This window comes from Artibeus jamaicensis, unplaced genomic scaffold (genome assembly GCF_021234435.1).
Source record: "Artibeus jamaicensis isolate MK-2021 breed Jamaican fruit bat unplaced genomic scaffold, CSHL_Jam_final scaffold_916, whole genome shotgun sequence".
Classification (NCBI taxonomy): Eukaryota; Metazoa; Chordata; class Mammalia; order Chiroptera; family Phyllostomidae; genus Artibeus; species Artibeus jamaicensis.
Genome location: NW_026522059.1, coordinates 10,838,669 through 10,863,859, shown reverse-complemented (window position 1 = coordinate 10,863,859; position 25,191 = coordinate 10,838,669). Strand labels below are relative to the sequence as shown.

General features: G+C 48.7%; 1 protein-coding gene across 1 annotated transcript; it reads right to left on the bottom strand.

Moving 5' to 3' along the window:
- Positions 1-9,634: 9,634 nt before the first annotated feature.
- On the bottom strand, positions 9,635-17,690 carry KLHL38 (kelch like family member 38). The gene is made up of 4 exons (XM_037166410.2): positions 17,466-17,690; positions 15,480-17,072; positions 11,518-11,623; positions 9,635-10,641 (listed from the first exon to the last, which is right to left on the bottom strand). Exons 2-4 carry the CDS (start codon positions 16,830-16,832, stop codon positions 10,352-10,354), a joined length of 1,749 nt encoding a protein of 582 aa, XP_037022305.2. The 5' UTR covers positions 16,833-17,072; positions 17,466-17,690; the 3' UTR covers positions 9,635-10,351.
- Positions 17,691-25,191: the final 7,501 nt, after the last annotated feature.

Below are 25,191 nucleotides of genomic sequence, written 5' to 3'. Positions count from 1 at the left end.
TTATTTATGGAGCCTTGTATCAAGTTATGTGTTTTTTTTAAAGCAATGTTTTTGATTGAGGGGATAAAATGTTATATAAGTAAAAAAAAAAAAAAAGAGGTTGGAAGCCCATTGCACTCTGGGAGAAGAAATAGTGGTTTTCACTGTCAGACTGCTTGGCCCCGCTGCATGGGCATGTGGAATTGCGTGTGACACATTTTTGCCTTAACCTTACAATTTCATGAATGTTCAATCACCAAATAATGAAATAAATGATCATTCTAGTTGAAAAGAAGGAGGCACTTTTGAGGGCAAAAATATTTCCTTGGAAACTGTGAGAAACTAAGGCCTTAACCACATTCACTGGGACTGAGCCCTTAAAGGAAAAGAGTCCTGTGCCTTTGGCACAGAAGAGCAGGTCACTGTGTCCTCATAGGATGAGGAACTCGTGGCCAAGTGTCTGAGATCTGTTTAGTTTGTGCTTCCATATATCTACATCTATAGCTAGTAGTTAAGCAGTGTTTTTTTTCAATTCATTAGTTTTAGAAGAGGAAGGAGAGAGAGGGAGAGGAAGAAACATTGATTTGCAGCTCTACTTATTTATGCATTAATTGGTTGATTCTTCTATGTGCTCTGACGGGGGATTGAACCCTCAATCTTGGCGTATCAGGAAGACACTCTTAGCAACTGAGCTACTCCACCAGGGCCTAAACACTTTTTTTAATAGGCAAATAAAAGACTTGTCATGTAGGCCCGTTGAAGAGAACAGGGAGTGTGGGGCAGCGAGGAAACAGTGCCCCCTGAGTGCCTACTGGGGCCCCCACACCATCCTGTTCATTGCCTGAGCAGGTGGAGGCAGCTTGTTCTTGTGAAGGCAAAGGATCTCGTGGCTGTGGAAGGGGAGCTTGAGTTCTCTGAGTGGAGAAACCCCTGAAGGGATTTGAGCAAGGAAGAGATCTGGCCAGATTTATCTTTTGGAAAGATAAATGCTTCTATGGCTTTCTCGCTTCTGCTGGAGTTGTTCTCCAATCCTGACTTCCCATGGCAGGGGGACAGGGATTCAGAACTGGGGAGCATGGGGCCAGGGGGACTAGTTAGCGGCCCAGAGATCATTGTGCTTTCCCATCCAGTCCACCCATGAAGCCTCACTGTCTCCCCCTTCCATGATTCCTGCTATTGTGGTCATTTAGGTCATTGTTAATTTAAATTTGAAATGTCATTCCCATGTCAAATGTCATTATACATTTTACTTCTGCATCTGTTATTACCCACACTATTCATGCTTACTATTTCTGCTTTAGACATTTACATTGTCTTAAGTGATTCTTCCTCATCAAGCCCTCCGAAGGAGGGGCACAGCATAATTCCTAAAATATAATTTGGAGAATGATGTCCTTGCGCTGTTGAGTGGCTTGCCTAGGGATTTCTTTCATATTGGAAGAGGGGGACAGTGACTTTTCAGGATTCTGTGGTCTCATCATCACCTCTAGTGAGAAGATGGGCATAGGGACAAGCGCCCATCATCCTCCCTGCTGGACACAGAGAGACTAAGACCTGTGAACTGGGGATTTTCTCCACCGTGGATGCCTGGAGTGAGAGCCAGGGGGGAGACAAGGAGTTAACATGGTCCCTACCTGCCCAGTCAAGGAGCTGAGCAGTAAAGGAGCCAGCGCAAAGTAGCAAACACTTGGACACCTTCATCCCACCTAACATTTTTATTTCATGGGTGGGCAGATCAAGGTCCAGAGAAGGGAAGTAAATTATAAAAATAATTGGTACAAATTGTTGCATGCTGGCTGCTTTGTGCATGTTCCCTCTTTCAATCCTTGTGGCTGTCCTATGAGGGACCGTATCAGTTTCCTGGGGCTGCTGCAACAAAGGACCATGAACTTGGTGGCCTAAAACAAGAGGTTTGTTCTGTCACAGTTCTGGAGGCCAGAAGTCCAAATCAAGGTGTTGGCAGGGCTGCCCTCTGCCCGGCGGCTCTAGGTGAGAGGTGAGAGCGCTCCCTGGCCTCTCCCACGACTGCAGGCCTTCCGTGGGGCCTAACCCCCACTCTGTCTTCATCCACTCATGGCTTTCTCCTCTGTGTCTCCAACCATCTCAGCCTTTTAAGGACAGTTGTCATTGGATTTAGGGTCCATCTTTAGATCTGTTACACAACTACATTTGCAAAGACTCTTTTCCCAAATGAGGTTATATCTTCTGGGGGCCTATGATTCACCCTACTGCAGGGTGGTATCATCATCATCTTCATTTTACCAAAGAAGACACTGATGCACATAGAAGTTAAGAGACCTTCTCGAGGCCACACAGCCAACATGCGGGCCTTTACGGGCCTGTACTGTTATTTAATAACAGTAATGGTAGTAATGGCTAACCCACAGAGAGCACACACTTAGGTGAATTCTGTTCATCCTCTCAACAACTCTCTGAGGAGGAAGGTGTTATCATAATCCCCATTTCACAGATGAGCAACCAAAGGGTCTGTTAACTTTCCCAGGGCCACACAGCCAGTAAAGAGCAGAGCCGGCATATTGGCCCAGTCTGTTCCTCCTCCACTCAGGTGCTGCCTTACAGCTTCCTCCTCAGACGTGAAAGGTCATCATCACACAGACCACGGTCAGAGATGTGTTCACTGGTGGCCAGGGAGTTCTAAATGGGGCTCTGAAAGATAGGCACCGAAGACCAAGCAGGGGAGACAGACCGTAGGCAAGGATGCCGAGGATGCAGATCTGCGGGCCTCGTGTTGTGCTAACCCCCAGGACAAGGAGCATCCTCTGTTCTCGGGAAGACTCTCTGCCTGTCGTGAAGCTTTCGCCTCCTGGCTGACGGCTGTATGATGAGTTCCCTTCCTTCTGCTTTGTGCTTCTCCGCTGGCGGCACAGGCATCTTCTGGGTCAACCAGGCTTGTAACTGCTCTCTCTCTTCCTTACTCCACACTTTCCCCCATTTCTATGTCCCTGTTAGTGATCACTTGCCTGCGGATTCTGCCACCTCATTTCATGTGTCTTCTCCTCCCTCTACTGCTCACTGTTACATTAGTGGCTGTAGCTCATCACCCCTCATGGGTTCCAGAATAACCTCCCATCTAAACTCTCTGGACTTCTCCATTCTTCCACTGGCTGCCGGCAGAGTGACGCTCCTGGAGCCCTCACCTGATAAAGACACAGGCCCTCCCTACGGCCAGTTAACCCCTTCCTCATACTGCAACCCTCTGCCCCCACTTGCCGTTCTGAAAACTTACCTTCTCTCTCCTTAAGTCTTAAATGCCTGGACTGTTATTCACTCCTTCACTCAGTCATTCAACAGTCTTTGTTGATTGCCTTCTCTGTGTCAGGAACCAGGGAAACAGATGTGAACAAGGCATTCATGTTCTCTGTCCCTGTGGACCTTCTATTCCAAGGGGGGAGGCAGCAACTGATTAAACTTAGGAAAGCCAATAAAACAATAAATAATTATGGTAAAAGGTATGAAGATAAGCAAGGTGTGAGGGAATGATGCAGTAAGTGGGGTGAGAGCTACTTTAGATGGGCTTGTCAGGATGGGTGCTGGAAGGCTCTCGTGATAACTGAGCTAGGTAATGTAGGGACAGTGCTTAACAAATGGTCAATAGATATCAGCCATCATTACTCACCGACTCATTCATTCAGCAGACATTTTTTGGAGGCTCCGTGTCACACCCATATGCAGAGACACCGGTGATGTCTGTCTTGAGTGGAGAGTTATCTGGACTCCCTTAAACCCATTAGCATTCTTACTTTTGTCCTTCAGATAAGTAAGCCAAATGAATCTATACCCAAAGTGGGGATTAATTCTGTTTTCGTCTCCAATGCTCCACAAAAGGTAAGTGTCTCCGAGGCTCTGCTAATGAATTCTGTTATTCTCTTTTTGGCCTTATCTTGAGCACAGATGTCTCCACATCGCTTCCCGTCCAGCCCCTTTCAGGAGGTTTTGATTTTGTGGTCGCCCTGACGTGGCCTCTTGTCTCTGAATGTGGTTGGAGTTGACAGGCCTTTTGTGGAAACCGCAAAGACCGCCTGTGATTTTGAGTAGGACATACCTCTGTGCCCCCGCCTTCCTAATTTGCAGACAACTTGGATTTTGAATCGCTGAGTCCTCAAAGCACCATTTTATGGCCCATTGGCTTGTTATAGGAGCATTACTGGGACATTCTGAATTGCAGGTCCTGGAATCCTAATTAAATCCGACAAGTGAAATGAAGAGCAAAAGAGACTTGTGGATATCTTTAGGGAAACAAAAACCAAATTCCCCACAAGAAGGGAATGACGCGGCATTTGAACGGCTGCCTAAAATTCCTATAAGATTGCGTGAGAGCTGACATTTCAGAAACCAGACCCTTCCCCCAGCACGCTCAGCACTGGCTTCAGCTTTGAGGTGCAGCTTCTCCTGACGTCACCCCAAAGGCTTATGTTGTCAACACTGAGAACAGGATACTTTGGGTGATGTTGTGCTAACCGATTAGTTCGCCCGGATAATTTCTTATGCCTCACCCAAGGCTTCATCTCATGGACCCCAATTCCTTCTTGAAAGGCGTTTGGCAAATGTTGCTTATCTTGGACTTTCGGGAAGTGGCTCAGAAGCTGTGTCTTGTGTACATTGTCCTTGGAGTTTATTTAAAAATTGCTAGTCTTCTTAAATGGTCTTGTTCAGTTCAACACACATTTGCTGAGCATCTTCTCAGTGCCGGGACCCATCATGCTCCAGCAGTGAGAGACATGGTCCCTTCCCACAGGCTGCTCCTGATGACAAGGGGGGGATGAGGGTGAGTCAGTGTCATGGTGGCTCAGCCTGAGGCAGAGTGGGATGAGGATGCATCAAGGATGCCTTCCTGGAAGAGATGGTATCTTTAGTGGGATAAATAGTGCCTCTCTCCAAATTCATGTCTACCCTGAACCTCAGGAGGTGACCATATTTAGAAACAGGGTCTTTGCAGATGTGGTGAGGTCAGGACCAAGATGAGACGGTAGTGGATCAGGATCAGCCCTGAGCCCAATCACAGATAGCAAAGGGCACACAGAGAAGGCTGGTGATGATGGAGGCAGAGATCTGAGTGATGCAGTGAGGAACCAAGGATGGCAGTGTGTTCCAGGAGCTGCCAGGAGCTGGAAGAGACAAGGAGGGACCCTCCCTTAGAACCCTCAGAGGGAGCAGGACCTGCTGACACCCCGATGCTGGACTTCCAGCCTCCAGGACTGTGAGAGAGCACACTGCTGGTCTGAAGCCACCCAGTGTGTGGGTAGTTTGTCGTGGCCACCTTGGTGGCCGATGCAGTGTCTCAGTATCTGAGCTGAGTCCCGAGGGACAGCAGCCAGTCTTGCTGTTTGCTTTCCCATCCCCTTTCCCTGTGTGAACCACACTGTGCTCCCAGATGGGGACACTCCATCAGTCTGCGAGGTCGGTGACAGCAGGCGCGCTAGGCACCTCCTTGTTCACTCCATGGCCCCCACACTTACCTCTATGCCTGGCACATGGGGACTTCTGGTCAGTATTTGTTGAATGCGCACATAACAGTGAATGAATGAATGAATGAATGAATGAATGAATGAGGAAAGAGCCGTGTGATCAGAGGTGGACCAGTTAGCAAGTCATAGGAAAAGGAGCCTTCCCAGGCGGGAAGCCATGGCAGCTGAAGTGGAGGGCTGTCCCAGGCTGTCCCTGGCTGTCTGGGCTGATTGCTTTCCCCTGGTAAATGAGGGGATTTGGGGCAGTTGTCCACCGGGGATGTGCAGACTAGCCGGCAATAAAGGCAGGTAGGGGGAGAAGGCACGTTGCCGGACCCACTGCCCACCCACTGTCAGACGTGGGTCCTGGGGCCCTCTGTTGTTCACCGGAGCGTGGGTGCAGAAGAGGCGGAGACAGGGTTGCAAGAAAATGACTGCCTGCGGAGGAGACTGGAGACTCCAGGCCAGGGAGCTCCCCTTCGGAGCCACCCCTGATCATGAGGAGAAGCAGGAAGGGTCTGACCCAGGTGGGGCCAGGATGCCGGCAGCTCTGTCCTGCCAGGGCCCTGCTGCGCTGCCAGAGGATGTGCCCATGGTCATCGAATGGCCTGCTGGCGGGACTTCCTCCACGACACCCGCCGGGAGTCAGGCCTGGGGTGGGGGAGGTTTCCGGGGCCTCACTTCCGACTGTCCCTGCTGCAGCGTCTCCCATCTGTCGCTGTGTCCTCTGCCCGGGCTCTTGTCCCACCCCCTGGTTTGTGCTGGGACAGTGTGTTCGATGTTTCCATTAGTGCGGTCAGCCCTTGCTCCACTTCGGTCTTTTTCCCGTTCCCTTTTCGCCTGTTGCATTGATCAGTCAGGCGAGTTGACATTTTTTAGCTTAAAATGTTTCAGTTTAACTGCTGTGAGCCAAATATATTTTGACCTCAGCTCTGTACTGTGACTCTACTCAGCCAGCGAGACCAAGACGCCCGGCGCCAAAGCCCTCTCTTTCTCTTTTTGGCCTGAGTCTTCCTCGGAAGATTAGAGGGATGGCTTGTGACTGAGGGTTGTTTTGCAACCAGTTCAGATATAGGTTTGGCCAGTGGGATGCCCAGGTGTGAGAATGAACCTGCCACTGTGGCATCTTATCTGGTTCCTGAAGCTGGCCAGCCACGCGTGTCTGAACGTGTTTGTCCCTGATGCCATCTTTCTGTATAAAACCCAGCGGGCAGTTTACATAGTTGTTCTGTGCCCCGGGGAGACTTGGATGAGCTCCAGATAGCAGCTGATTAACTGCTGGACTGAGACAGGGGGAGAAGAAAGTCAGGGTCTTAGCGAGTCTCCGATGCAAGGACTGTTGCAGGCCCCACAAGGAGTCCAATGACAGCAAGACCCCCACCTTTAATGCCAGGCAAACAGGCTCCTTTAGACAAAGCCCTTCACCCTCTATGCTTGACCCCGGCAGGCCACGCCTCTTCTTCCCCCACCCAGACTCACCGTCAAGTTCAGGGTGGGAAAGGAGGGTGAAGAGAGAAGGACAGAATCGTCCCTCAGCAGAGGGTCCGGGCTGCTGTAGCTGGTACCTGTACTTAAGACCCTCTTTGCTTGAGTGGAGACCCCAGAAAACATGTAGCTCCAGCCTCTACATCCATCGACTAATTCTTTAATCCATTCTTCATGTATTCACTGAAAACATATATTTATATGACTGACCCTGAGCCCGGCCCTGGGAATGCAGAGGACGGGGCAGGTTATGGGTCCAGCAGGGAGACAGTAGTTAGGAATCGGATAAGGGTCTCGAAGAGAAAAACCCTGAAATATAGGGGACAAACGGGGACATTTAACGGGAGAGCTGACCCAGGCTGAGGTGGGGGTGTGCATGGAAAGCCTCCTTGATGCAGTGACATTTAATCTGGTGTGTGAGGCATGAACTGAAATCGCACCGTGCGGAGAGGTGAGAGAGGTGTGCATTAGGCAGAGGCAACTGCAGGTGCTGAGGCCCTGAGACAGGGAGAGGAGGGGAAATCCTGAAGGGCGGGTGGAGCAGAGACAACTGTGTGCGTGGGGGGAGGAGTGGCAAAAGATGAGGCCACAGAGAGGCAGGCGAGAGAGAATGATGCAGGACCTTAGAAGGTCCTGGAGGGCAAATAAAGGATGGAGGGCTTTATGCAAAGGTATCCAGGAAGCTACAGAGTCATTTTCAGCAGGTGACCCGTGAGGAGGCTGGTCAACAGGTGGGGGGGCTGCACTCGGACAGAGTGGCAGCAGCGGTGGAGGGACTGGAGGTGTTTGCGGATGACTTCAGGACACGGGACCTGCTGATGGGTCAGATAAAGGCCCCAAGGAAAGGCAGCGCTAAGCAGAGGCCTGAGGGAGGCAAGGGAGTGAACCACATGGGGCCGGTGTCTGGGGAAAGCGTTTTCAGCTGCACAGCAGGAGTGAGACAGAGTGGAGACCTGCACGCGCGCAGTGTGTGGGCCTGGCGGCCAGAGTGGCTGACACCAGGCAGGTAGTGGGAGGGCGGTGATGTCCTGGGAGATGAGACCGGGAGATGCTGCAAACAGAGAGGTGGCTGGGCCGGGCTGGGGAACAATCCTGCAAGTCCCTGAAGGTCACCCAAGAAAGCTGGGATGACTTCAGAAGATTTTAAACAGGAAAGTGACCTATTCTGACTTACTTTGATGTTTATAGAAGATCACATGGGCTGCTGGGTTGAAAGGAGATTCGGGGGGCAAAGATGGAAGCAAAGAGACCAGTGACGAAACGATTGCAATAGCTTGGGTGAGAATAAATGGCAGCTCAGACTTCACTGAGGCTGTGGGTGGTGAGACACAGCCGGGCTCTGGATACACTCGGAGCAGATGGAGTGGAGTGTGAGAGAGAAGCATCGAGAGAAGTATCCAGGCCTTTGAGACTGGGAGGGCGGGAGAAAGGGGTTGCCCTGTTCCAGGAAGGGGGAGCCTATAGGAAGGACTGGTGTGGAGAAGAGGGAGTGATCTTGACCATAATTAGTTTGCAATTTCTAGTTAACATCCACGTGGAGGTGGAAGTGGAGAGTGAGCAGGGGCGTCTGGCAGGAGAGAAAATTGAAGTCAGCAGCGTGTGGGTGGTGTTCGAAATGTGGTCTGGCCAAGTTCACTCGCCTAGGAGTGAGAGTAGACTGAGAGAAGGCTGGAGAGCAGCACCACCTGTGAGTCAGGGAAGTGGGGGGATGGGAGTGAACTGCAGGGTGCGGAGCAGGTGGTGTCCTGGAGGCGGAGTGAGGAAGGTATTTGAGGATGGAGAGGTCAGCTGGGCCATGTGCTGCTGACTGCTTGGTCCAATGAGAAATGAAAACGGACTGCAGGTTTAGGCCCTGTAGGGGTCACTGGTTACCTTTACAAGGACACTCTCGGACAGGTGGGACTAAGCCCCTGGAGAGAGAGGTTCAAAGAGGACAGGTGGGAGTGGGGGGTCGGCAGACAGCTAAGGGGACAGCGTCCAGGCCGAGGAGGAGGGGCCGACGATCTGCGCAGTGTGTCTGCACCACAGCCACGTGGTGTGAGGACCAGAACAGACCTTCAGACTCTAGCAGGAGAAGCTCAAGTGCAAAAATACACACTAGGAAGAAAGGAAAAGTCCAGAACATGGGCCTGTGAGCTGGACAGGAGGAAGAGTTCAGCTTGGGGGCACTCTGGGCAGCCAGAGTCAGGGCAGCAAGACTCATTCCAGATGCTTCCACTGGAGGGGAGAGGACTTGGCCTGCGCCGCTGGCTGGGACGGGGCTGGCCGTGTCAGATTGGGAATGGGACCAGCCCCTGAGGGCCTTCAATGCGCACGGTTGAGAAGTGCAGTGCGGTGGTCCTGACTGCCCATTACAGTGATCCAAACCCCCCAGCCCTGGGCCCTGCCTGCGAGAATACCCATCTGTCCACCTCCAGTGGGGGCCGGTCCCCATTTTCAAGCATCTTCCCCTGTGATTGTGATGCACCACCAGCTTCAGCTTATTCCTGAGCTTGGGACCAAGCCAGGGTGGCAGGCACTTTGAGATAAAGAGGGCCGCAGGGTAAGCCAGCCCCAGCACTGGGAGGGCAATAATTGCTGTAATCTGTGAAGGAATTTGTTGGCTTTCCTTAGAAGAGCAATTCTCATAACATTTACCAAAATGAAAATCCTGATTAATTCTGCAGGTTTATAGCTCCCCAGAGGCTGGAGGAAAAAAACATCACTTGGCAACAGAAGCAAACTTTATTCTGGCAGCACAGACAATGCTGCAAACACTGGATCGTGAGTTCTCGTACTTTCTGGAATTCCAATGCGCTGCATCCCTGGGATCAGGGAAACACTACCATGGCCAGCTGCTCACGCTGCCGCCTGGACCAGGTGCTCCCAGACTCCTGGGTCTCTCAGCCTTCTGGTTCCTGGTTTCCGGGGTACTCTGGGCAGCTGTGGCTATGGTCAGGCCAGCGTGGCTTCCTTTGAGGAGCCACCACTGTGCACTTTAGGGAGGGTGTCAACGAGAATCACTGCTTGCAGGGTCTCCCAGGAAACAGTGATCAGCTTAAGACACTGGCATGGGTTCAAAAGGGGCTGATCAGCACTGGTAGTTTTTTTAGGGTTATTGTGTGGCAATGATAAAGCTTCACCTGAAGATGCAAAGCTAGAAAATGTGAGTCTGGATTTATCAGTTGTCACTGTCCTCAGGGACACTGTGTGGATAAAGATGCTTGTTTGTAGGATAAAGCCAGAGAGAGAGAGAGACAGACAGACAAAGTGTGTGAGTTTTGCCAACAATATGCCTGGTTCCAGGCCCCCAGACTCTGGAACTTTCCATCCCGTGAGCTCTCCCCGCACCCTTTTAGGGTTAAGCTTTTTGGTTGTTGAGTGCTCTCTTGTAACAAGAGCATCTCAGCTAAGACAGGTGATGTCTGAGTTTCTTGTCGACCTCATCGTAAGGTGGAAGTGTAGGGAATGCACTGGAGAGCAAGGCAGGCATGGTCGAAGAGCTTGTGAGGCAGCTGTCCCTGGGATGTCCAGGTGTCTGTCTCGGGGTCGTAGCAGTCAAAGGAGGCCGAGTCCTCGATGCTGCAGTCTGTGGTCAGCCGCCGCCCGCCCGTCACGTAGAGCTTCTTCCCCATCACCGCGGCCCCGTGGTGCATCCTCCGGTCTTTCATGTCGGCACACTTGACGAATTTGTTGGACTGAGGGTCATAAGCTAGAATTCTCCTTGTGTAACCTGAAAGCCAAGTGGGGTATCAGCACGGTCAACTGTCCTCACTGGGAGCAGAAGTAAACAGTCTGGGAATGTGCCTGATTTCTGCCATCACCTAACACTGAAGCTGGAATCTGAACGAAAGCGTGGAATGTGTTGGTACCTGTCCGAGGGCTAGTGTGTGGCAGAGCTGGGGTTCCGCCCCTGCATGCTAAACCCCACGTTAACACTGCACGTGAGTCAGCTTTCAGTTGGAAGCAGCCTCCCACTCACGGTGCTCTCTCAGCCTCACAGCCTCCTCTGTCTCTCCCACGTGCCCATCCAAGAGCTACAAGGATCTAAAGAAGGAACCTTTGGAAAACTCAAGAGTGGTCCTCTCAACAGCCCTATCAGGTGGGTCCTCTGAGGACCCCCATTTTAGAGATGAGCAAACTGAGGCACAGCTAGAGTAATAACTTGCCAAAGAGTTTATGGCCAGTGAGTGGCAGGGTCAAGGTGCAAACCCAGACCTATCTGACCCCCAAACCCATCCTCCCAACTATGACGTTAAACTGTGATTACAGAGAGCGATCCATTAGTAGCTAATGTTAACAAGAGCAAATTTTTTTTTGAGAATTTGCCGTGTGTCTGGGATCATGCTAAATGCTTTCAATACACGAGCATGTTTTATTTCCACAACAACTCTGTGAAATACGTAGTTTTTCATTCCTGTTTATAGAAAAAGACCGGGAGAAACTTCTGGATGAGAAAAGAGCTTTGTCAAGTTGTCCACACTCCCGTTAGCCAAGGGAGGTGACTTTACAAAGACCGGCTCATACAACAACGCCTCTCTATTATGTCCCTTTTTCCATGGGAGATGCCAGGTTTGTGCCAGCCAGGCGACCCCTCGTTCAGACTCACCTCCCACGATGACAATCCGCTCCCCAAGCACCACGGCGGGGGCACACACGTTCTTGATCATTCTTGTCTCCATTTTGAACCACGTGTTTCTGGCAATGTGATAGACCTGAGAGAGGAATAGAATCATGGCCCCGTATCTTAAAGTGATCTATATTTTAAAAGGTAGAAGTAGTACTTAAGGGGGTAAAATAGTGATTTTTTTCTTTTCACCCTTTCTCCCAATATTTAGAATGTAGATATATTACTATCAATAAACAAAAATATTCAAATAAATAGAGAGAAGACTATTATAAGAAATTGGTTTTTATGGGACCCCCATGAGGTCAGTGGCTGTGTTTCTATAGGATGGACCCAGAGTTACTCACTGTAGCATGTATTTGCCCACCTTGCTTAGAACAACGTTTTCTTTTAAAGAGAAATGGAGTAACTTGGATATTTGTGAAAAACAATGATTTTTCAATTATTTTTATTTCTGGCTCATGCTTAAACTTCTAAATGTTCCAAGTATATCTGAGAGCTCTTAGAGCCAAGAATAAATTTGGGGCTAAGTGCGGAAGGCTCTTGAACAGCTCATGCCTGAAAGTCATTAGAACCACGGGGAAAAAAAGAAGCACAAGAAAAGGACCAGGGAGCAAAGGGGCAGGGCTGGCCGCCACACCGAAGCAGAGCCGCAAACCACGAACGTTTCCCAGAGCCTGTTCTCCAGTTCATTCTCACCTTTGAAAGTTTAGCTATCAAACGCCAGTTAGTTCATTATTGGAAAAAATTAGCACAAGAGATATAGGATGGACTTCATATAAGAAAAGAAGGAACAAAAACATCCATTTACTGAGGAAAATGGCACAGTATTCTACACTGGACATTCTTTTTATTATAGGATACAGTTGCTGTCATACTAAGGGCCTATTTTTAAAATTATTTTTTACCAGGTTGGGTCTTCACACCCTTCCAGTGAGGCAGGCACCGTTATTTACCCCCATTTTTCAGATTAGACGCTGAGGCTCAGAGAGGTTAAGTGTCGTGCCCAGAGTCACACAACTGGAGCAGGTGGGCCAGCCGGTCTGGCCAAGCCCGGTATCCATGTTCCTAACTTCCACAGTCAGGGCCCTGCCGAGGCCACATAGGGGTGGCCTTTCTTTTTCCCTTTTTTTCTTTTTTAGCCAAAACTAATGACAACTGCTGGGAAGCAAGCTCTCAAATGCTCCTGGTGTGGCCTTTGAGACTGGAGAGCTCCATCATCACGTTAAGCCGGTGAGGCATGTGGAAGGTCAGGTGCCAGGGACAGGGACGGTCACAGTGGCTGTGAAGCCACATGGTTCTATCTGAAAATAGGTGACACTGTGCAAAGTGGGATCCTTGGAGCAAAAGCAAACATGGGTTGCATTTTATTTGAGTAATTACCTCCTGGTCTTCTATTCTCTGTCTGACTTGTGTATGTTTCCAAAAATAGATTAAACATTTGCCCACAATCTTCATAATACCTCAGAGAGGCCAGGACAAGGACATCAGCGGAATGTTCCGGACCAGGGGAGGAAATGATACTTTGTTATGGTAAAGGATTCCCTGAATGCCATCCAGGAAGAGAGTTAGAAAGAAGGCCCAGTAGAAGGGCCCGCGCAGCCGCAGGATTCACCGGGAACCCACTGCAGCGCCGTTCTTAGAGGAGGGCGTGGTGGTGAACCAGCTGAGGAAGCAACCCCTGAAACTGTGCGTGGAAATCCAGCCTGCTCCATCTCCACCCAGAATCCCCAAGAATTCCTCTAAAACTCCATCTACATCAGTAAAATTTCCAGTTCAAAACCAATGCTAAATACATAAGAAAAGCTTCCAGATGAATACTTTACCCCTTTCTCCTTCTCATCTGTGCAAGAGGATCCCCCACATGCTAGTGGTTTTGCAAGGGTCATATTTGATTATACTCTGAATTTCTTGAAATGCCAACTTAAAAGCCCCTTCGAACTTTGTGTTTATTTTGAGGAAGTCGATAATTTTGCAATGTGAAATCATCAGCATATGTGTTGACTTCATTTTGAAAAAAATAGTTTTAAAAAAGAGGGAAGGGCTGTAGTTGGACATAGGAGCTTTTCATTATGTCTGTGTCGTGTGGCCAAGCTTGGAGAGGGGCTGACTGTGTCTCTCTTGGCTCAAGTGAGTGAGTGGGGTCTGGAAGAGACTCAGAATCTGTCTAGATGGTCAGGGAGGAGCCAAGGATGTGGGCTGGAGAAGTAAAGGCCAGAAAAGAAACAAAAAGAGAGTTCAGTTGGAGTCTGTTACTTTTCTCCATCTCCACTGGCATCCACTTAGCTCAGGCCACCATGATCCCTCGCCTGGGGAAGAGTCCCCAACTCTCTTCCCTTTGTGCACTCAGGCCTTCTCCAATCACTTCTTCCCAAGGAACCCAGAGGGAACTTCTGAAAATGCAAATTTGATGACTTCATCCACCCTGCTACCCTCAGGCTAAAACCCCAGTTCCTTGACAAGGCTAGGAAAGCCCTGCCAGACCAGCATGCTCTCCACAAACACCCATTGCCCAAGAATGTTCCCGAACTTCTGTAGGAGGGGCTCAGAGGCAGTGGTCTGAGAAAAGGGGGTGACTTAGAGAGGGGTCTTATGGTGATTATGTAGGGACTAACCCCAACCCAGCTCCATAGTGCACGCTTCCTTTCTCCTCTCGTTCTGTGTGGTGGTGACATGGTCATGCTTCAAGTTCCTCCAGGCAGTGGGCTGTGCCTCCTTTCTGCTTCAGGACCCTTGTGCCAGCTGCTGCCTTACTCAGGAACACCACCTGCTCTCAGGAGACATCTGTCTCCTGCTGCAGATGGTAGATTCCTCTGCTCAGAGCAGCTTCCCGCTCATCCCTGTGCATGCCATGCCCCTCATCCTCTTTGACTCATTACCCTCCCCTCCCTGCTCTCTTCTCCTGCTGCTCTGCTGAAGTCAGCGTAAACCAACCTCACAGAGGGAGTTCCCCCTGAAGTCCCCTGGTCCTGTGCTCCTAAAGCACCCTTCTAGTCAGCATCTGAGTTGCAAAAATCTCAGAGCTCCCGGAGGGTACGTGCAGTCTACTGTCCACGCCTGTGTCCTCGGGCCTTCACTGTGGGGGGCCTCAAGGCCACTCTCCTATGTGAACAAGCAAAGCACTGGGGCCTCCTTGATTGTCTTTCAAGGTCAGCTCATTATTCCAGTTTTGCCTATCGTTAGGTGAATTGCAGACATTGCTAGAACTTGCATAATGCTGGGAAACCCTTAATATTCTGAAATTTTGGTCTTTTTAATTACACTTCTCAGAGAGCTTGTGAGTGAAGCTAGCTTTTACCTATGACTTAATGCAGGGGTTCCCTAACATGGCCACACCTTGGAATCTCCTGGAGACTTTTATAAATGTCAGGACCCCACACAAAGAGATTTTGATCCAGCAGATCTGAGGCCATGTTCCAGGAGATTTGGTAAGAGACTATGGACCAATGCTTGGGAATCTTCTTTAAAGCCTTACCAATTTGGTTGAAATCACCCACCAGATTCCTGTAGGACTTTACTATCTGACATTCAATGTGTTCTAGCTTGAACTTTTGATACACTATTTTTTTCTCAAATAAAGATACTCTTTGTGGACAGGGATTGTATCTGATGTACCTTTGTATATATTAATCTTACACAAAAGAATTCATAAATGGATAAAATCTTGTTGAAATTAAACTTCCTCCCTCCCTTCCTTCCTCTTTCTTCTTCTTTTTCCCCTGCAGATGACAAGGGTGCGTGTATATATTATATGTACATGTGTATATACATGAGCACACATGCACACATATGTTTGTGCAGAGATAGGTGTATGTGTACATGCATGTGAACATGTGTGCAGTGTGTGCGTGCATGTGTTCGTGGGCATGTGTTGTGTGTGTTTGTGTGCATGTGTGTGGGCGCACACTCCTGCACTTACATGATGAGAAGGACCAGCCCTTTACCTGGATAAGGCGCACAGGGTTCTGCATGATGTCCTCTCCCCCAAAGAGGTAGAGTCTTTGGTCTTTCACAGCGACTGCAGGGTGCAGAACCCCCACCGGCATGCTGGCCATACTCTCCCAGACGTTGCAGACACTGTCATATCTCTCCATGGAGCTCATGACCTCCTGCCCTGCTCCAATCCCCCCGATGGAGAAGATGAAGTTCTTATGGGTAGTGCTTCTGTGGGAGTAGCGGGCTGCCAGCATGGGCTGTCCCAGCCTCCACTGATTGAGTTTCAGGGAGAAGACGTAGACATGGTGACTAGGGACACTTGTCTCTGTGCTGACCGCCATGCCTCCCAGCACGTAGACGCTGCGGTGCAAGGCGACAGCTGAGGCCTTGTAGAGCCGAGTGGGGAGCTTGGCAAGGCTCTGCCATTGGCCAGTCTGTCTGTTGTAGAGCAGAACGTCCCTGGTGGTCTGCTGGTTGTCCTTCCGTCCACCCAAGAGGATGAGGAAATCTTGGTAAGAGTTTCTTGGGGGGACGTGCCATGGAGGTTGGAGGTCTGGGACACTGGGGGTGCCATACAAAGAAAACAGGTGCCTCTTGGCCGTCTCCAAGATGATCTGGCATGAGGGCGAGGACTGAAGGAGGGCGTCGTTGGCGATGAAGTGGTGGAAGAAGGCCGGGTGGATGTACGGGAGCCTGACCAGCTTGAACAGTTCCTGTACATACCGCTTCCGGGCCTGGAGGTCATGCTTGACCCAAACCATGAAGGCCTCAAACACCTTCTCCTCCTCCCCGCAGAGCCCGTCATCCCCCAGGTAGTCTCTCAATTCCAAGGCGCACAGCTCCTTCAGGTCAGCTGACATGGCCACCTCTGGAAAACATGTCAGGGCCACCTCCCTGGCCGTTTTCCTGAGGGTCTCACAACTGAAGATGTCCGAGAGTCTGATCATGCCCAGGCAGTTGCTGGGGGTCAGCTGGCTCTGCAGGTAGGAGGAGCAGGCCTCGAACAGCTTGGGGTACTGCAGCATGGAGGCAGCTTCCATGAGGGGCAGGACGTTCTCCGTGGCGATGCGCACCTCCCCGGTGTACACATACAGGACCAGCTGGTCCAGCGTCGTGCAGTTGATGCCCTTCAGCTGGACTTTGGCCTCTTCGCTCTCCCGGAAGTTGCTGCAGAACATGGCCCTGAAATAAGGGCTGCTGGAGGCCAGCACGTTTCGGTGGCAGGGAACCTCCCAGGCCTCGACACAGAGGATCACATCCGTCAGGATTCCGTTTTGTCTTAAGCCATTGAGCTGCCTCAACAAGTCCGAGGAGAAGTCGTGGTCTTTGAAGAGCAGCCCGTCTGGAGACTCCTCGTCCATCCTGCAAAGAGCGGGAGAAGTCCCAAGAGGAGGCACGTGCTGGAGGGTTTGGCCTCAGTGGCTCCGAGACTTAGAGCATCTCTGTCCACTCCCGGGATGGATGCGTGTGGGTGGCACCAAGTATATCGCTCAGCAAAGGCTGGGAAGACAGGCCACCCACCCTCCAGGCCTCACAGCCGACACCTCTTTTTGGTTCTGGTTACTCTGAAAGGTAGCAGGCAAATAACATCCTCATATAATCTGGGAAAACAAACAAAAAAAAATTAGAGATTGTTGGAAGTTACTGATTGTCAGGAGCTGAAATGTTAGCCCGAAGCAAAATGACAGTCCACACATTTGACCAGCAGAAGTCTTGCAAGCGTTTCTCCAGATTCGCAGCCTAGCTGTTATTTCGTAAATTCATCGCAGCATCTTCTGGGTGTTAGTCATTCCCTAAGGTTGCCACTCTGGGGGTGTGGCCCCCGGTGACTAGACAGAAACAAGGGACAAAAATGGACCATTGCAGTTTTTTAAAAACATGACTTCACAAATTCTTTTGGGTTTTGTTTTAGAGATGGGATAAACAGAAAGCAGGGTTTATTGCATGGCACCGGCAGTCCACCTGCAGGAGAATGAAACATTAGGGACATTTACCTTGTCTTGCTGCAGGGATATCCACCGATGCCTGGTCCAGCTGGCCCCTCCGGAGTTTTCACCTCTGGCTCCAAGTGAAATCATAAACCCAGGCCTTTCCTTCAGCTGGCAAATGCTTTGTCCTGGGGGAGTTCTGGGTTTGTTTATGCTAAAGGCACTTTCACAGTTTTCTAGAGCTTTGTGAAAGAGCTGCTGGGCAGGGAGACAGTGTATACATTCCAGGGCTAAGAATAGTTGCATATGTACTTTCCACTGTTATGACATGTGACTTTCCAGTTGCCTTTTGCAGCAACCCCAGGGCCGGCGGGGCCGGCGCATGCCCACATGCTTTGTTTCCTTGGCAAGCGTTTACCTCGGCATAAATAGATCTGAAGGAACGGCTTCTCTTAAGAGAAGACTTTGCTGCCCACTTGGAAGCATCCAGAGTCCCTTGTCCTAAAAGTGCCTGGGAATTCTAGACGTCTGTAAACAGGTTGCTGTGACCTGGGGATATTCACTGGCGATAGTTCTGGGTGGTCACAAGGGAAGCTGGAATGTGGGCTCAGGGGTGCAGTGTAATGGGTCTCTCATGCCACCTGCCTGGCAGAACCATGAGAGGGGTGATTTCCTCCCCCAGGCTCTGAGATGAGAGAGTCTACAACACAGTTGTTTTTAATATACGTGAAGCATCCCAGAGTTTCCGGACTCGGAACGGCCTAACCTTTGTCAGCTCTTACGACAGAGGCCTCAGTTCTAAAGTGGTGAGGGCTGGGGCGCTCCTCTGCCTCATAACTCCCTATCACAGACCCTTGCTGATCCCTCTTCAGTTAGATTTTTTATTTGTCTGGCTTGCTTTTCTGTTTGACTTTCCTCCTATCAGACAGGCTTGAGCTGGAGGCAGGAGACAAGGCTTCTTGCTCCAGGGTGTTCCAAAAATTGAGAGAAAGAGGGAGGGAGAGAAGAATGGAGGGAGAGAGGGAAGACAAGCAGAGGGAGACAGAGAGGCGTGGGAGGATAGAGAGAGAAAATGGGGAGTAGGAGGGGGAGGAAAAAGAAGAAGGAAGGGGGGAGCAAAAGAGGAGAATGGTGGTAATGATGAAGTGGGTGTGAACCTCCAGATGTAAGAATCACAGCCAGGATGGAAGGCTATAGAACCACAAGGATGGGTAAAAGGGACCCCAGGTCTGTCCTGCCCTGTCCCCAGGGAGGCCTGATTTGAAGGTACCAGCAGTGAGTGGCCGGGGAGCTTGGCTTTCTCTCCTTCTCTGTCTCGCTTGGACTATTGCAACACCTTCCCATCCCATTCCCCCCACTTGTGCCCAGTCTTTTTCCTCCAGTTCACCTACTCTGTCACCACCAGTGTGGCCCTGGGGAAGGCAAATCAGAATCTGCCATCCCCTACATCGTGCCCTTGAATGGCTCCCCATGTCTGCAGGATGAAGTCCAGACTGTAGCAGGAATCAGATTGGTCTTGATACTGCCTACTTTTGTTTTTATTCCCGCTCCATCAGACAACCTGCAGAGCCTTGTACGTGTCTGTTCCTAGCTGGGAAGGCTGGGCTGGGCTGGCCTGCAGGGTATCCCAGGGTAGGATGGAGGGAGGAGTGCCTCTCATTCACAGATGCATGGATCATGCCCCGAGGTCGGACAGATGTATCCACAACATGTCACTGGGGCCAGGAGCCTATGGGTCAGAATTAGGAGCAGAAAACCTGAGCTACAGGGGTCAGAGACCCATGCAGATACAAGCAAGATATTGGAGAGAGGAGCTGTTGGTGCAGCTATCAGAGCTGGTGACTCTTCCTGCATTTCTGAGCCATGCTGGCCATAGAGCCAATGAGTAGCCAGATTCCTTAAAGGGCCCGAGGCCCTTCTATTTTCTGCTTCTGTGCCTTTGCATGTTTTTTTCTTTTTGTCGTCTAAAGAGATGCATTGAAATGAAAGCATTTTCATTGCTGAACTCCTCTTCACCCTTTAAAACTTAGTTCATGTCTCAGCTTCTCTGAAAGTCTTCCTTGACCCGATCGGATAATTGGTTTCTGACTCCTCTGTATTGTTTCCATTCCCCCCCCCCCCATTTCTAATATGACATGCCTCGGACCTCACTGCATTTGTATTTGCCTATCTGCATCTCTCTTACTGGAATGGAAGTGTCTGGACAGCGAGAACCTTGCCTTCATTTCTCTCTATCCTGAGTGCCCAGACGCCGTCTGGCACACAGTGGGTGAGTTACAGACAGTCCCTGAAGGGGCTGGAACAGAATGGAGATCCAGGAAAGGGAGGCAGCTCTGTGGGCAAACTTCATGCCCCACCTGCTATACAGGTGTAGCAGAGCTGCCGTGCACAGCCTGGTGCTCGTCCCTCAGATGACAATGTGACCGGTACTCTGGAGTGGCCCTGGTCGTCCCTCATTTTAGTCAAATCCAACAAAGCAATGAAGTGAAAAGAAAACCATTGCTTTATACCACACAGCAAAAGTTAAGTTCAAGGTTGGAAATGAAACTGAGGTCCAACTCTTAAGCTAGGGCTTTAGTCATTGGCCTTGGCCTTGGAGTCAGCACAAGGGAAAGATAACGTCCTTGTTGTTCTGAAATGCCTGTGTTATTTCTCTCCCAGCTGATGAGCAAGCCCAGGGGTTTGCTGTGAGGGCAGTAAGTAGGGATTTCTGGGGTTCCCACTGCAGGGGAATTTCGGATCTTTTTCTCTGGGCCCTAACTGCTTAGACCTCCTGGAATCCAGCCCTGCCAGGCGTTCCAGTGAGCCCGGGGTGTGGCGTCAGTGCCTGACCAGCTCTAATAAATCCGCTGGGTTTCAAAGTTTAGAAAAAGCAGGCCCCATTTTGTTGGCCTGGCCTGCTAGGAGAATTCTGGCTCCATGTTAAATGTCAGGAAAAGACAGAGTCGTGGTGTTTACTTCATAGCACCCCACTTGCAACCCCAAGCCCAATCCACAGCATGTCTCTACCACCCACGCGCAGCCCCAAGCAGCCTACTTTCAATGCATGTGTCTCAGAGAGTAGTGTGCTGTTTGTCTTCACTTTTTGTCCTTCTTTGGAGTTTCGGGTCTGAATGTGTGGGAACCTAAAATAAAAGCGGACATTGAGCCCCTTGCCCTACTTTTGGTGAAAGTTGGTATCATAACAAGTTAAGACTCAGGCTTTGAGCACACAAAGGGAGAATCTTGCCATTTCCTCTCAGGATCTTGTGTGGTTTTGGGCAAGGAACTTATATTCTTCCAGCCTCAGTTTCTCCATCTGTTCAATGGTAATAACAGTCCTCGTCACAGAGAAACAAGGTGTGGGAAGCATCCAGTAAAGTGCCTGGCATAGTCTAGGTTCACTGTGGTAACTTATGGGTAGTGTTTATTATATTATTACTCTGAAAATAATTTCGTTAGATTCCAATAGTTCAGCATCTGATTTGGTCTTCTGCTCATGCTAGCTGTTTCCTGTGTCTTAATCAATCGCTTTGTTCCTTATTATCTACCCGGCCTCCAGGAATCTTGGATCCAATATGGGCTCTGCCATGAACTGGCTGTGTCTTTGCACAAGTCGATAAATCTCCCTGCACTTCCTTTCTTGTGTGGCTGTGAAAGATTGGGCCAGGTGACATCTGAGCCCACCCACTGTAGGTCACGCTGTAGTTTGTGTCCTGAGGTGACCAGAAGGGACTGCCAGAGGCTGACTCTTGAAGAGGGGGCCTCCCCAGAGCCTGTGCCTAGATTCTGTCCTGCCTGGCTGAGCTGGGCCTGGATCCCTGGGGAAGGGCGGGCTGGTTCAGCACAGCAGCAGGTCTGACAACTGCGGCAAAGAAGCCACCAACATGCTCCACCACGCATGTCCACGTCCAGTCCTCCCAACAGCCTTCGGGGCAAGGTGTAACTTTCCCTCTAACCAGTGAGCCATAGCTGTCGGTTCTGAGGAGCTGCGTTTCAAGAATGAGCAGACCTGCACTTAAAGGCCATGCGATAGCTCCTTGGAGACTGGATAAATGGCTATTCTTTGTTGTCCTCCGACTGTCTCCTGTCCCACAGTCAGAAGGTGAAGAAGAAAAAGGAGGATCAGACAAATAAGGCTTCAGCAGACCAGATCCTTAAAAGCTGTGGGAAGGAAATTGCCACTTGCTATGTGATTGCAAAACTTGTCTCAGTATGTGAATTCCTGCCCATCCAAGTCCGTATCTTTTGGCTGGGTGTGTTTTTTCACCAGCATGTGCAAAGCTGGACAAGGACTTTGTACTCCAGACAGTGGCCCAGAGGCCCCCTGTTCCTTGACTCTGGTCTTGCCGTGACAACTGTGCTCTGAGAACTGAAAGCCTAGCTCTGCTTTTACTTGGCCAGTAGTGCAAATGAGGCATTCTCGGCTCCTCCTTCACCCTGCCCACCGACCAGAAACTGTCTTTATATTCCCCCCCCTCCCCGGGGAGGGCAAGGGAGAAAAGGCCAGCAGAGGTAACAGCAGGCTTGTTCGTGGATTGTTGGTGTACAAGCTGGTGGTCAGGCCTCCCTTCTCCCCACAAACTATATTCTGACCTGATACATCACTTATGCCACAGATCAGCTTTCTGGACTCTAAATTAAATTGGGAAGAAAGAAATAATATGGTCCAAGATGACTTCTTGCTCTCTCGTTTTAGTGCTGTGAGTCACCAAGAATAATACACTGCCTCGGCCTCTCTGCTCCCCAGGGCGGGCACTTCTGATGGTGAGAGAGGCTTTTAGGCTGGAATATCACTCCCCCCAGGACACGGAGGCATGATTTGGCAATTTTCTGCTGGGGTGTAGCAGGCGGATGCCCTATAAAAGACATCTGTTGAGAGGGTGAACTTTACTTCTTTAGAAGTAGCATTGATTAGAATCCCTTGGGGAAATGTGATTTGAGCAAGGTAAGAGTCTAACTAACCAAGGGTCCGTCCATCTCTCCATCCACCCGTCCACTCATTGAGTAAGACAGTGTCCCTTGCCCTTGTGGAGCTTACAGTCTGGTAGGGAAGACAGACAAATAAATAATTTAAGTGTCTTAAGCGTTAGGAAGGGAAACGTTTCTCTCACCCCTTCTCCTTCCCAACTCACCCCTGTCCCACCATAAATTCTAGGTCCTCATAGAAGAATTGTGCACATACATCTTTGAAAAGCTCTCACGTCAGGCTGAATTTTAGTCATGTGTTTCACCTCTCTCTCATATTGTAGCTCCTTGAGGGCAGGAATGAGTCTATATTCCTGCCCCATATTAGGAAAGACAGAGAATGGAATTCACTGACAGAGATGGACACTGGACGCCATTCACTTACTTTTGCCCTTTTCAGACTATTTGTGTTTTTAGCAGTGGCTTTTGTTTAAGTTTTTTAAAGTTTATTTATTTTTAAAATATTTTATCTATTTATTTTTTAGGGAGGAGGAAGGAGAAAGCGAGGGAAACATCAATGTGTGGTTGCCTTTCACATGCCCTCTAGTGGGGACCTGGCCCACAACCCAGGCATGTGCCCTGACTGGGAATCCAACCAACAGCCCTTTGGTCACAGGCCAGTGCTCAATCCACTGAGCCACACCAGCCAGGGCTCTTTTAAGTTTTTATTAAATGTTTTTACCTGTTTTTTAATGACTAAAAATAAAAGTAAAAAAAACAAACAAACTAGTTTTCAACCTCCTGCTGGGTAGGAAAAAGAATTGAAACACTTTTTACTTCTTTCTCCCTGGTTTTTGTGAAGATAACCTGGAATTTAAGTCCCAGTTTGTTGACATCAAATCACTTTATACACTATATCTCATCTTTTAAGGATGACTTTTTGCGTTTGCTATTTGCTTTTGAAACATAATTACAGCTAGTATTTAAACTTAGCTCCATACTTGGCTGATTTACATTTTCACTGCCAGTTCTTTTGTGCCACAATTTTCTCATTCTTAAGTGCTTAACTTGGACTCATTTTTTGATTAACTGAAGTTCATTGACTCATACACAATTGTTTTTAGGGAGAATTGGGGAGAGGTGCACTTTTCTAAATCATTCCTTACCCAAGATTCTCTTTGTATTTCCTGCCATTCTACAAACAACAGACTTGGCTGGGTATGATAGTTGAGGGTCAATTTTCTTCTTATAAACTTCCAGTTATAAATAAGCTAAGGGATTGTGATGCAGTATGGTAACTATAGTTAATAATACCATATTGTATAGTTGAAAGTTGCTAAAAGAATAGGTCTTAAAAGTTCTTGACTCAAGAAAAAATCTTATAACTATGCATGATGATGGCTATCAACTACACTTATTCTGGAGACTACTTAACAATATACACAAATATCAAATCATGTGGTATATCTGAAACTAATATAGAGTTATATGTCAATTATATCTCAATGAAAATAATAAATACATTTTTTCCTTTAAAAGTTTCTGAAGACCACCCATGTTATTCTGGAAAAACTACAGTGCTGCAGAGAAGTTTGAGTATTAACTAATTTACATCTTTTAAAATTATTTGTCTTTATTGTTTTAATTAGAAACCATTGCCAGGATATGTCCAGGTACCTGCTCTTATTTGAAAAATAAATTTTACCTATAAAACATGGCTGTTGATTTCCATACTTTGGCCTTTACTCAGCCTAGAAACATTTCTGCAATTATATCTTTGATTATTACTTAAATTGTAGGGGGTTTTTTCATGAGAAAAACCTATATATTTTTAAAGCTTGGCCTGCTCATATAAATCATTATCTCTTCTTAAATATTTGCTTGCTTGTCCTTTTCTCTTGCATTGTAGAACTTAGCATTTACATCATTGGTGTAGTTTTTCATAGGGTTAGGTTTCCTCTTTGCTGCTCCCAATGCAGATTTGAAATATATTATTGCATTTTTATTCCTTGGAAATAACTGCACAGCTCACCTAACTGTCTTTGTGGCTCAGTTTGATGTCTATTTCTGCTGATTTTACAGAAGTATTGTCATTTTTTTTGTACTATCCATGCTAAAATTTTTTAAAATTTTTCTTCTGGACATACTCTCAAGTCTTTAGAATAGCCTTCTCTTTTTGTCCTGCAGTATTTTTCCATAGTCTGCCTCTTTTCTTTATTTATTCATCTTCATGTAAAAAGACTCATGCAGACCCAGTCATGGCCCACCAACAGACTATATAGCTCGCCTTTGGAACCACAAACTACCCCTTTGGGTGCTACTTGAATATCCTTCTTGCATCTACAGTTAAAGGGATGGCTAATTGCTTTTCCCACTTCCTAGCTCCATTCCCAGGGGGTCCTGTGGCATCCATGAAATTTGGCCTTGCAGGATTGAGGTATGATCGTCGTCTATCTCCAAGGCAGAAAAACTGTAACTGCAACTGTCCAACAAATGCCCATAACAGGCTCTTTCCCACAGCTTTCAAAACTTATTTATGATGGCTCTGCTTCACCCTCGGGATCCACAGTGACTCTGGCAGGGACACTCCTCACCATCGTCCACATTTTTCTGTTGCTTGCTTTAGAGTTGTGGTCTCAAAAAGGATATGGTAAGATTTTATGGCATGCATATGTGTATATAAAACTGTACTCTGGCTGCCTCAAAAGATATCACTCATGTAGTAGAGGAACACTGGCCATTTTTAAGATTGGCCTGCAATCCGTATCTTTAGGTGAAGGAGTGTAGAAGAAATGAACTCTCTTCTTACTGACTTTCTAAGAACTGGATCTCCTCTCTTCCATAAGGTAAAGCATGAATAAGTCACTCACTATTTCTCTCAAACCAATTACATCTGCTTCTGATA